Source organism: Erigeron canadensis, chromosome 8 (assembly GCF_010389155.1).
Source record: "Erigeron canadensis isolate Cc75 chromosome 8, C_canadensis_v1, whole genome shotgun sequence".
Classification (NCBI taxonomy): domain Eukaryota; kingdom Viridiplantae; phylum Streptophyta; class Magnoliopsida; order Asterales; family Asteraceae; genus Erigeron; species Erigeron canadensis.
Window position 1 is genome coordinate 2,336,180 of NC_057768.1, and position 13,081 is coordinate 2,349,260.

The 13,081-nt window shown below is 35.3% G+C and overlaps 1 protein-coding gene across 1 annotated transcript; it reads right to left on the reverse strand.

The window, feature by feature from the left end:
* Positions 1 to 145: 145 nt before the first annotated feature.
* On the reverse strand, positions 146 to 11,787 carry LOC122578368 (kanadaptin). The gene is made up of 12 exons (XM_043750316.1): positions 11,373 to 11,787; positions 4,727 to 4,812; positions 3,343 to 3,422; positions 3,105 to 3,160; positions 2,937 to 2,985; positions 2,607 to 2,753; positions 2,382 to 2,477; positions 2,132 to 2,245; positions 1,897 to 2,027; positions 1,559 to 1,800; positions 701 to 1,480; positions 146 to 619 (listed from the first exon to the last, which is right to left on the reverse strand). Exons 1-12 carry the CDS (start codon positions 11,684 to 11,686, stop codon positions 570 to 572), a joined length of 2,145 nt encoding a protein of 714 aa, XP_043606251.1. The 5' UTR covers positions 11,687 to 11,787; the 3' UTR covers positions 146 to 569.
* Positions 11,788 to 13,081: the final 1,294 nt, after the last annotated feature.

Sequence of the window (13,081 nt, forward strand, 5' to 3'; positions counted from 1 at the left end):
TATTTCAATGCTACGCTTATTTGAACATGTCGCAGGTTTCGACATTTGTGATTTAAATGTGACAAGTTTCGGTATCTCATTTCTTGTTATCTGCAACGATTAGTAACGTTTAATGAAGCACCTAGGGTGGGTAGATCGTAGTTTATAATGCGGGTATTGATGATCATTTTCATCATTTCATGAGTACCATAATCCCATACATAACATCAAACAAACTAATCTTAACTATGTAATTTGTTACTAATAGAATCTATCCTTGTACATGTGTTAAAATACATGATGCAAAACTGCAACTGGTTCTTCTTTCTACCTTTTACATAACTTGCCGTAGGTTTAGGTCAAGGTCACGAGAACCACCTCTTCACCAAAAACATGATACATAAAGTTGCTGCAAATTCTCTTCCCAGATCTGTATCGTCAAGGTTTTGGTTGATGTGGTGTGTGGATGGCTTTGGTTTTGATCATTAGTATACACAAACGGTGCTGATTATGAGCGGTTTTGACAGTTCTTTTAACTGAAATGTTGCATAACGGATCTCTGTATCAAAATCATGAATTAGCATCTGCAGTTAGTATCCGAAACGATCATTGAGTGAGGTCCGCCCATCACCTGATTGACCTGATGCACAGAGATATCACAGATTAAAATCAAGTAATATGTAACTATCATTTAATACGAACAGGTGGGAATAAATTTTACCTTCTGGAGGCACCCAAGACTCGTAAGCAGCTTCACTATCCAAAAAAGAAGGTTTCTCGGGTCCCAAAACCTTTTTCGCCTTTTTCTTGCCTTTCTTTCCTTTACTATCTGCGGCAATACCTTCGGTGTGTATCATCTCTTCATCATCTATTGCTTGGATCCCTTTAGTGTGTTTCAGCAACAATGCTACAGCTTCTGATGCAATATCAACTCCTCCAGATGCCTCAGCCGAATCAGAATTTCCATTGTGAATCTTTTCCGGTTCCTCCACTTGTTTTCTCTTTCTTATATGCAGACCCGGTGCTATATCTGCAAGTCCCAAGTCCACATTCACCTGAGCACTCTCATTTTTCACCAAAACCTCTTTCCTGTCTTTATAGTCTACAAACTGATCTGATTCCGTTTCTACCAAGGGTACTTCCTGTGGCTTCTTTTCTTCTTTCTTCTCCGGAGCTCCGAGCCATTGAGGCTTAGTTATTGTATACACAGGGGCTTTAGGTGGTATAGCAGTTGTTACAACATCAGACGATTCGTCGTTCTTGCTTGCTTTTATAGTGACATCAACATTAATTTGTTTTTGGGTGTTTTTCTGCTTCTCCAAGAATGGTTTTTTCACAACAGGTGGTATGGAAATGTTTGGTTTTCCTTCACTTGCTATAGATTCCCTCTTTCTAGAAGCTTCTCCAGCAGGATCAGCTATTTTTAACAAGTATTGTACTCGTTCTAGCTCAGACTGCAGCTCGTCCAATTCCTTCTGGATTGAGTTTGCTTTGTCATGCACTGCAATAGAGAAACATTAAATACATACCCCCATAACAACTACTACAATATGAAGTAATGAAGAGATATATTACAAACCTAGCTGAGAAGAGAGTCCAGTCATGAATGCATCCAGTTCATCTCCAGCTTCAGCCACGTCATCTTTTTCAGGAATCGCTCTGTTCTTCTCATCATCGAGGAATTTCTTTTTTTCTTCAATTTGTCTACTGAGAATATCTTTCTTGTCTAGAAGAGAATCAGCTGTCTCAACTGACCGGCTATCTGCACCCTTCTGTTTAGATGACCTCTTCCTTGTTCGATCATAGAAGTCATCTTCATCACTGTTATATTGTAAAGTATATCAACCAATTAAATAGCTCAAGGTGTAACAAGCGGCGTGGAATAAGCTATGCATTTAGTATTTCTTAGAAAAATACCTCATATATTCATCTTCATCATCCTCAATTGCTCCTTTCTTCTTACCATGCACCCTGCCACCGCGTGCACCCAAACTTTCACGGATACTTTCATTTAGAGTTTCCTCCAAGTTTTCAAGCTCTTCTAAAACCTAATCAAATTCATTCAGAAACTTTCAGTAAATATACATTGAAAATCAAGACGTATATATCTGCAAGATGAATAAAAGAATATTGACATATATGAAAAACAAACCTGAGCCATTCTCTGTTCATTACGAGCAATCTGAGTCTGTTGGCCTTGTGTTAAACCACCTTGAGAAATGTCCTTCGCACGAATAGCATCTATCTCTTTCTTCATGTTAGCAATCTGTAGTCCGTTGATCAAAGTCCAGTAAAGAATATACATACGTTAAATACAGAATAGATAAATGATGAACTAAGAAAATTATGTTTGTGGTATTATTAAAGCTTTTCTGAATTGCTTGAGATAACACCACATTCACCTTTTCAAGCCTCTTCAAAACTTTCTCACGGGTTTTCTCCTGCTTCTCTGTAAGCTGTCCTTTGAAAGTTTGCCATGTTATTTCGTCAAGGTCATCCTAACATATAGTTCCAATAAAGTTAATAAACCTCCAACACAATATCCCAAACACAACAAAACAGAACAACATATCTCATTTTCTATTTTAAAACAAATTTCACTATTAGTAGCAAGTGATTATGCAAACCTCATTTTCTTCAAAAGCATCCTCATCCATTCCCCAAGAGATACCATCAGCAAGTGCTGCTTCCCTTTTCGCTCGCCGAAGTGAAGCTTCCATGTCACGTCTCTCTTGTCCCATTTTAACACTCCTGATACTCTTCAAGTCTTTTTCCTAATACAACAAGCAAAGATATGGGTATTTAAGCAAGTAATTATAGATATATAAGCGTACCTAAAGAGAATCTCGACAATCTTTTTTCAGTCATAACTAAACTAATGATGCAATGATAATGGATGACCAGTGAGCTTTTGTCATAATAATCACATAAAAAAACATATAAAACAAGGGACTTACTGGAGGCATTAACTCAGACGGTCCCTGAAATATGTATAACCGAGATGAACTGCACATAAAGAAAGCCATATAATAACATATTATAGATGAACCAAAAGACAAGGCTGAAAAACAGTGGTACAAATCACCATTAACTTAAAATAATAACATATAAACACGACAACTTACAGGCCAAATTGCAGAACATCACCAACATGCAGCTCCACATATACCTTTTGCTTCACCTGAATGTTGATATTAGACAATTAATATAGAAATACTATTTTACACCAACTAGCTACATTTACAACAAACAGATGTACACCTGAAGCACATATGTACAAAGAGGCGCATACCAGTATAAACGTGAAAATGGCTATAATAAGATGGTTAATTGTATTGATGTAAAAAGTTATAATGACAATACCTGGTTCTTATTTTTGAAAGTCCCATGAGTACTGCTCAGATCGTATAAGAAAGCATCACCTGATTTGTTGTACTGAATAACTGGCATAAAAAGAGAATATATGTGATTTAGTTGTAATCCCAACTTCAAAACTAATAACAAACTCATAAAAATTTCTTAGAGGGGTCTTTGGGAGTGCAAGTAATTTAGTTGCATATATGTGAAAGCCAAAAGGCACTTTTAAGTGTTTGAGTGTCAGGGTTTAGCTTATTTTGGCAAAAAAAGCACTTACAACTAAGGCATCTCCTTATAAGCCCCCAATTCTTCCTCTATTCTTCCCCTATTCTTTCAGCCACATCATCTTCTCTCTCTCCTATAACATTCCAAGAACACCTCACTCCTTAGAACTCCCTATTCTTCCAATATTTTATTTTTTCTTTTTCTTTTACACAAAATTAAATATACACTTTTTATTAATAATAAACACATTACATTAATATTAATTAAAACAAATAAATTTTTTATTAATAATAACTTTAAAAATCAAACTATATCAAATAACATAAAACTTTTAATAAAAGTGCAGGGGTTAATTCAAAACTTTTCAGGGGTTTAGATAACATTTATAATATATATAGCAAATGTTGTCTTCTACATATGTGGCTATACATATAGAAACTATACGCAGACATACAATCGGGACATACAGGGACATTCAAAAAGGAGATTATTCCAAAAAAAATTTTAATTATAATATGGCACAATCTGGACCGACATTAGTGTTGAAAACGCGTCTGAAAATGGTATAAACCACTTGGACGCAGACGAAGACGTGCCGGTGCTAACGGTGTCTGGGATTGGATCAGCATCGGACCCGGGCTAGAAGCCCTATAAGAAGCGGCCTAACAAAACAGACTCCCTCTTAGTAAATGGTTGCAAAGAAAAAACACCAAAAGGAATACGAAGGACATACACCAGGACACATAAATCTACAACAAAAAAACAAAATTATACACTCTGATGTATATAAATTCATGTAAATATGTCATAAACATACTTACTCCTACGTAAACCACACTAAAGCCTATTTTTTATTTTATTTTCGATGGTTTTACATATCCACAATTAAGTTAACCACTAAGCAGACATTAATCACTTGTGTGGAAAATAAAACGTACTAGTAACATACGCTCAATACGCAGAAATTTACATAACAACTAATAAGGCATGTCGTTTAGGTGTCTATCCATTGGCTATGTCGCTATGACCATACTAGACCGTAAAATTCAACACCAGTCGTTTAGACGGGTACACTATCTATCTATGTTGGCATCATATCTAGACACGGAATCAGTATAATACGGACGCTAAAAAGGGAATATACGTAAGTAAAGAGTGAGTTTACCAGCATGAAAGCGAGAAATGGTTGGATGTTCGAGAACGAAATCGCAAAGATCTACTCTTCCAAACATGTAAGCTCCCTTCTCATACCTATTAGTAAATATACATACAATTTAAATATAAACATAAACAGTTTATTATATAAAGCTAATTAATAAAATTTTAAAAAAAAGAAAATTTGTAACTAATCCAAATTTTCTCTCTCCCGGCTAGGCGATTCTGGCGGGAAACTTAGATTCAAAAATCCGCCATTAATAAACCTCATTTCTTCTTGATTTTACATCAATTTTCTTCGGTTTTCATCTATTTTCGTTCTATATTACAGTCCGCATAACACCATTGGAGTAATTTTGTAAAATTTCTGATGCAATAAAAACCCCTAGAATTTGGGATTTTTTTCCAAAATGCCTAAAAAAAGATCTTCAGGTAGAAATACTAGAACTCCGATAAATTTAGGTGATTATGTGATGAATAATAAGAATAAAGCCAATAATATGGCGAATTACAATAATAAAGATGATGACGTCAGCGTAGGAATGGGGAAATTTGATGTGGTGGAAATTAATAATAAAGAAGAAAATAATAAGGAAATGGAGATTAATTGTGGAAAGGAAAAGGGAGAGGCATCAGAAGGATTAGCTGATGTGGAAGAGGATAAATTCAATAACAATGGTGAACAGGAGAAGAATAGTCTGAATGTAGAGGTAAATACTGAGAAGGAGTGTGATAAGCTTGAAGGTAAGTGTTCAGAAGCTTGCAGTGATATTGAGTCTAATTGAACTGGATAAGAATAGGAGCAATGTGAATAAACTGTCTTATGCTAATATGGTGAATAATAGGAAAAATGTTGATAAAAATTTGCCTACTGGTTTATATGATAATGGTGAGGAGGTAGTTATCTTTGAAGAGGATCTTGTTCAAGAAAGATGCAAGAAGTGGCAGATGACTGTTTGTGGTTTTTTTGTGAGATGTAGTATGACTCTGAATGAATTGAGATACAATTTAAGAAGAATGTGGGGAAAATATGGGCTTAGAGATGTGATTAAAGATAATAAAGGTATTTGTTATTTTAAGTTCAAAAGCACCGAAGGATTGCATAAGGTTGTTGAACAGAGCCCATGGATGGTTAATGGGAAACCATTAGTGGTTCAAAAGTGGAACCCTGATGTGAATGTGGAAAAGACAGAACCCACCAAAATTCCTATGTGGATCAAACTTGTGAATTTGCCTTTAGAAGCATGGAGTTTAAGAGGAATAAGCACCTTGGCTAGTAGATTAGGCAGGCCACTCATGATGGATAGCATGACAGCTTCCATGTGCCATAATGGAACAGGTAGGATTGGTTTTGCTAGAGTACTAATTGAGATAGAAGCTGGGAAAGATTTGAAGGATAAGATTGAGATTTTATACAAGGATGGAGCTGCTAATGTGATAGAACTAAGCATGTGGATGGGGAGTATACATGGAGACCTATTACCTGCAAACATTGTCAGGTATTTGGACATAATGATAAGATGTGTAAAAAACAAACTGGAGGGGATATTATAAAGTTAATAGTGGCATGTCAATAGGTGAGAGTTCTGGTAATAAAGGTGTGCAGGAGGATGATTTTGTACAGATTAGGAATAAGAAAAAATTCCATAAAAGGAATGTGGTACAGAATGGCAGAAAGGAGGTAAATAACAAAGGGAAATTTCATGTGGAATATACACAAAAACAGGCAGTTGTGCAGGATGTAGGTAGTAAGAGTAAAGGAGAACCAAGTAAAATAAATAGCCCACAAAGTGCTAATAGATTTAAAGTCTTGGGTGAAGAAGAGGTGAATGAGGAATATGATGAAAGTTTGTCAGATTATTGCAAACTGAGAGTTGATGATTTTCTGGTCAAAAGGGTCCAGCCTAGTACTGAGGTTTTTAATGAGTGGACCATAGAGATGCAACAGTACTTTAATAAAGAATGGCTGAAGATAAAATAATTTGGAAGGTATTTCCATGGAGGAGGATATAATTGAAGAGGTGGATGAGGCCACTTGCATTTTGGTGGCTAATGAAATACAGGGTAGGGATGCTCAATTGCTAAATTGAGTGTCATTGCTATTAATAATGGATTTTAATTAGGCAGTTTGGAAATATAAGAGGTATGAATAGTGGTATGAAGCAGAATGAAGCTATAAATTTTATTAGAAATGGAAAATTACAAGTGTGTACTTTTGTTGAAACTCACTTGAAGTTGAATACTATCTAGAAGGTTGGGAATAAAGTGTTTGGGAGTTGGGATTGGACTTCAAATGTGCAGAATACTCCATCTTGTTGCAGGATTTTGACTGGATGGAATCCTAACACTGTGAAGCTGATGGTCATGGATGCTTCCAAACAATCTATGCTTTGTAACATTGAGGTAATTTCTAGTAAAATTAAATTTTTTTGCAGTTTTATATATGCAAGTAATAATGGTAGTAATAGAAGGAATTTGTGGAGAGAGTTAGAAATGCATAAACAGGTTGTAGGGGATAGATCTTGGGTGCTCTTAGGTGATTTTAATGTCACTTTGGAAGTGAATGAACATTCAAATGGGGGTTCTAGTAGATCTATAGAAATGCAAGAATTTAATGATGCTGTGAATGCACGGGAGATTGAGGACCTAAGTAGCACTGGATTTTATTATACCTGGACTAAGTCATTGAGGAATAACAAATGCTCTGTTCTTAAAAAGATTGATAGAATTATGGTAAATGAAGATTTTCAGAATAAGTTTCAAGCTCATGGGATCTTTATGCCTTATAATATATCTGATCATAGTCCAGCTATTATGACAATAAAGGGTGGTTATTTTACAAAGGCTAAAGCTTTTAAATTTTCCAATTTTGTGGCTGACAAAGAGGAGTTCAAGGAGGTTGTGAGTAAAGAATGGGATGATAATATACAGGGATGTCAGATGTATAAACTCACTCAAAATATGAAGAAATTGAAAAAACCTTTGAATAAATTGAGTTGGAGCAATGGGAATGTTTTTGAAAGAATGGTCAGTACTCAAGAGGCAATGGATAAAGAGCCTCATAATAAACAGATTAGGGTGGCAGCAGCTAATGCATTGAATAAATACATGGAGGTTGCTAATGAAGAGATTAAGTTATATCAAAAAGCTAAAGTTCAGTGGCTTAGAGAGGGTGATAGGAACACTGCCTATTTTCATGGAATTTTGAAGTCTAGGAAGAATAAAAATAGAGTAGATAGTATATGTGATGAAGAAGGGAATAGATATGAAGGTGAAGATGTGGCTGAGCAATTTGTGAAACACGATAATGTAAGACCAGTGATGGATGATATTTTTGACAATGTGTTGAGTAATGATGATGTTGTTCACATGATACGACCTGTGACTGACTCAGAAATCAAAAGTGCTATTTTTGGTATAGATAGCAACAAAGCTTCAGGACCTGATGGTTATACCTCTGGTTTTTACAAGAAGGCTTGGGATATTGTAGGAAATAAAGTGTGCATGGCTGTTAGAGAGTTATTTGTTTCTGGTAAACTCCTAGGGGACATAAATGCCACATTATTTGCATTGATTCCTAAGGTGAGTACTCCTAATAAGGTCTCTGAGTTCAGACCCATACCCATAGCTTGCTGCAATGTTATTTACAAATGCATAAGCAAAATTCTCACAAGCAGAATTCAGGAAGGACTTACTAAAATTCTTAGTGTCAATCAAAGTGTCGTGTCAATCAAAGTGCCTTCATCCCAGGAAGGCATATTCAAGATAATATACTTATTGCTCAGGAGCTACTGAAGGGGTATAATAGAAAACATGGGCCTAAGAGATGTGCAATGCAGATTGACATCCAGAAAGCTTATGATACAGTGAGCTGGAGTTTTTCTTGAATCCATTTTATCTAAGTTTGGGTTTCATAAAATGATGATCAAATGGATTATGGCATGTGTTACCTCTACTAAGTTTTCTATCTGCTTGAATGGGGAGAGTCATGGTTGTTTTAAAGGGGGGAGAGGACTTAGACAGGGTGATCCCATATCACCATATCTTTTCACATTGGTAATGGAGGTTTTCAGTCTCATTTTTAAGAAGAAGATTGAGGAAACAAATGATTTTGGGTATCGTTTTGGTTGTAAGGAATTGAAACTATCTCATATGTGCTTTGTTGATGATTTATTGGTGGTTTGCGAAGGAAACAGTGGTTCTCTTAAGATTGTGAGAGAGACACTGGATGAGTTTAGTCAAGTTTCTGGTTTGAAACCTAATATGGGCAAGAGCACCATATTTTTTGGCAGTATGAGTGAGAAGGATAAAGGTGAGTTGCTTAATATTTTACCTTTCAAGTGTGGAAAACTTCCTGTAAGATATTTGGGAGTTCCACTTTTGGATAAAAAAAAAATGGGGGTCAAGGATTGTAATATATTGGTTGACAAAGTGAGAAGCGGAACTGAAAGTTGGAAAAACAGAAAACTGTCATATCCAGGAAGAATACAACTAATTGCTTCTGTGTTGGCTTCTATGCAATTATACTGGGCATCAGTCTTTTTGCTACCAATGACAGTTATTAAGGAGTTAGAGAAAGTGTTTAAAAGATTCTTGTGAAATGCTGGTGAGTCTGCAAAAGGTAAAGCAAGGGTTGCTTGGAGAGATGTGTGCAGGCCAAAGGAACAAGGTGGATTGGGCATTAAGGATTTAAGGAGATGGAATGAAGTTCTGTTGGTAAGACAATTTTGGAAAATTGTTGAGAATAAAGGATCTTTATGGGCAAAATGGGTAAATGTGGTGAAACTTAAAAAAATAAAAGTATATGGTGTCATGAATTGGATAAAAATGACAGTTGGGTTTGGAAAACAGTGATTGGGGTAAGGAATTTGGTGAAAGATCATATTTTTGTTGAAATTGGAGATGGAATGAATACCTCAATGTGGTATGACAAGTGGTGTGTGGAAGGCCCTCTTAATGAATTTATTAGCAGAAGGGACTTATATGATGCTAGAGTTGCTGATAATATTACTGTTGATAGAATGATTGTTAATGGGAGTTGGAAGTGGCTAGATGGCTGGGTGATATATTTCCTAGTATTAGCAATATTGAGGTTCCTAATATTGTCAATGGGAGAAAAGATAAAGTAATGTGGAAGACCAATAATAATCAGAATGTGGAATTTTCTACAAGACAAGCTTGGCATGACTTGAGAGAAAACTGGCCAGATGTGGAATGGAAGAGTGTGGTTCGGTTTAAGCAATTTATACCAACTACCAAGGCATGCATTTATTTTGTGGCTAGCAGTTCAGGAAAAACTTTTAACTCAAGATAAAATGGTGAATTGGAGTGTAAATGCAGAATTGAAGTGTGTTTTCTGCAGAGAAAATGTGGACAGTCATGGTCATTTGTTTTTCCAATGTGATTTTGCTAGAAGTATATGGAAGAATTTAAGTCATTACATGTTCCAAATGCAAGATTTGGCAAGCCTTCAGGAAGTGGTCAGATTTTTGGCCAGAGGAAGAATGAACAACAAATTTGGATTAGTAGTCGATAAGCTACTTGTAGCCGCTGCTGTGTATTATATATGGCAGGAGAGGAATGCTAGAATTTTCAAGAATCAAGAAAGAGATATGGATACAATGTGTCAAGTAATCAGAGACAGTGTTAGACACAAGATTATGGGTATCAAAGTAAGGAAATCTCTTTATGTTGAAAGAATTGCAGACAGATGGAGTTTGAGTTGGTCTAATAATTCTTTAAAGGCTAATTAAGGCTGCAGTGTTGAGTTGATTGGCTGCTCTTGCGTATGGGAATAGTGAGTCATGTAAGATGGGACTACTTGGTCCCATACTGGTGCAGTCAAGAAGCTTATGCTGTTGTCTTGGTTGTTTGTTTGTATACTGGCTATATTTGGTTGGAGAATGGCTGATTTTTGTATGTCTTTTCTGACCGTTTGTTTTTGATATAGATTTGGAGTGGTTTGTGAGATAGAGAGTGGTACTAAAAGTAGTTGGAATGTGGTACTTGGGCTTGTCCAAGTTACTTATACTTGTACATATGTATATTTTCTGGATATAATCTATGTAGCACCGAAACAGATACGGCAAAGCAGCACGAGAACGATACGGGAATGGGGAACGGAACTGAAAAATTTAGGATACGGGTACGGCAAAGATACGGCAATAAAAAAATTAAAAAATAAAAATATATTGGCTTTTTATAAAGAGAGACTTGAGACTAATCAATTTTGGTGACCGGTTACTAATCAAGTTTAGAATAGAAAAAGCCTTATGGTGATCTCAATTGTATAATGTAGTTGGTTTGTGTTTGGGGTATGCATAGTCGCAAGATGGCAGTTGTTTTTGAAATAGAAAAAGATCATTGAAACCTTAATACTATTTAGATACGGTATGGAAGCTTCACATAAACGTTTCGGTATATACGGAAACTTCAAAGAAACGTTTCTACGAGTTTCCATTCCCATGGAGTTTCCAAAATGGGAACGCCTACCTGTTTGGAGTTTCGGTGCATCATAGGATATAATACAATTGACCTTTAAAATTATAAAATTATAAAAAAAAAAAAAAAAAAAACCTAGGGCAAAGAAAAGCAGACACTAGACAAATTACATAAAATACAGAAATTATAGATATAGATATAGATATAGGACATACACATGAAATTGATCAATGATGGAACCCTCTTTAAGTACTTCAAGATAATAATTATGGCAGGGCGGTTCACTCCATGACGGTATAGTGTACGGAACTGCATTGCTTGACGGTTTCTTATTAACATCTTCATCGGCCGGAACGATGGGAGTATCTGAGTTAACTTGTTGTTGTGGTATGGGAGGTGGAGGGGGCATAAGTGTAGTTTCTGTATTGTTTAGGGGGGTTTCGATTGGGGGCGATTCTGTTGACGGAGGTTGATCGGCGGTGGTGGTGAGGTGGCGAGGAGGGGGTGGGGGCATCATGTCGGAAGTCATATTTGGGTGGGTTTAGGGATTCAACTGGCTTACTGAATGCACGTCCGTGTTCTTTTTGCCCGTTTTATATATGGGAAAATCAATCCCCTTGTTCTAAACATATACAGCAACGACGGTTTTTTAAATCAAATTTTTACGACATAACCCTTTGAATCTATAAATAAACGTCATTGTGCACTTTATATATATTTGTTAATAATAATAATAATAATAATAATAATAATAATAATAATAATAATAATAATAATAAAATGGATAAGTATTTACTAAGGATTTAATTTTATATAGATTAAAAAATTAGCATGTGAAAGGTTATTATTAATAGAATGATGGACTTGTAACATCCTATATTTTTTTAGACCAATGAAAATTAATCTTTTGTAGTTTTTACATTAAAATAATTTTCTAATATTTTATTTTTTGATACACAATTAATTTAGTTCGAATTTTAGTGTCTAGCAGGTATTATACTCACTTAGAGCATCAGGTATGGATACAGGATGCAGAACCATCCAAACTGTCATCTCAGCGCCACATCAGTTTTCATCATTTCATCAGTTTTAGACAGTTATGGATGCAGAACCATCCAGCACGCAGAACACCACTTTTTTTAACTACTTCTTATTTGATAATAATTAAATATAAGTATATTAAGAGTAATAATAACAACATAAAAGTTTGTTAAGCTACTTTGTTTTTTCAATTTAAGTTTCACTAATTAATGCCTATTAAAAAGGAAAAGAGGTTAAGTTAGTACTGTTAAAGCTAGTCAAAGTTTATGGACTTGAAAATTGAAAAGCTCATTGTCTTCGAGACTTTAATTTGATGGTAATTTTCTATCCACCCACCCACTCACCCAAAAGGCCAAAACCCATTTTCTTTAAAAACATCCTAACGGCAAAGTCTCCGATGAATCCAACACTACAACCACCATCGTCTACAATACGTACTTGTTTTTCAATACGTACGGCTAAGGCATTTGGCTATCACACTCTATGACCTATCACCTCCTATGAACTATCACACTCTATATCTATCACCCCTACCATCTCACCGCTGCAACGTGCGGGTACCTTCTCTCGTATATGTATTAAATAAATTTATCTATCTTTTAAAAAAAGAATAAGTTGAAGGGTTAAAAATTAAAATAAAGTTATGCTATAAAACGTGTCATAAAATTAGAATGCCAGCAAATAATTTAACTCTATCTTCTATATTCCTTTTAGTGTAATCTAAATTTCTATTGTTTAAATTCTTGTCTTTTACCTTAAAGGAAATTCTAGTAATCTATTTTATGGAATAAAGACTCATCAATCCATCATCCTATATTAAATAAACATCATGCTATGTAAATAAATAATAACCCATGTGCACCGAATTTATATTTCACAAAAG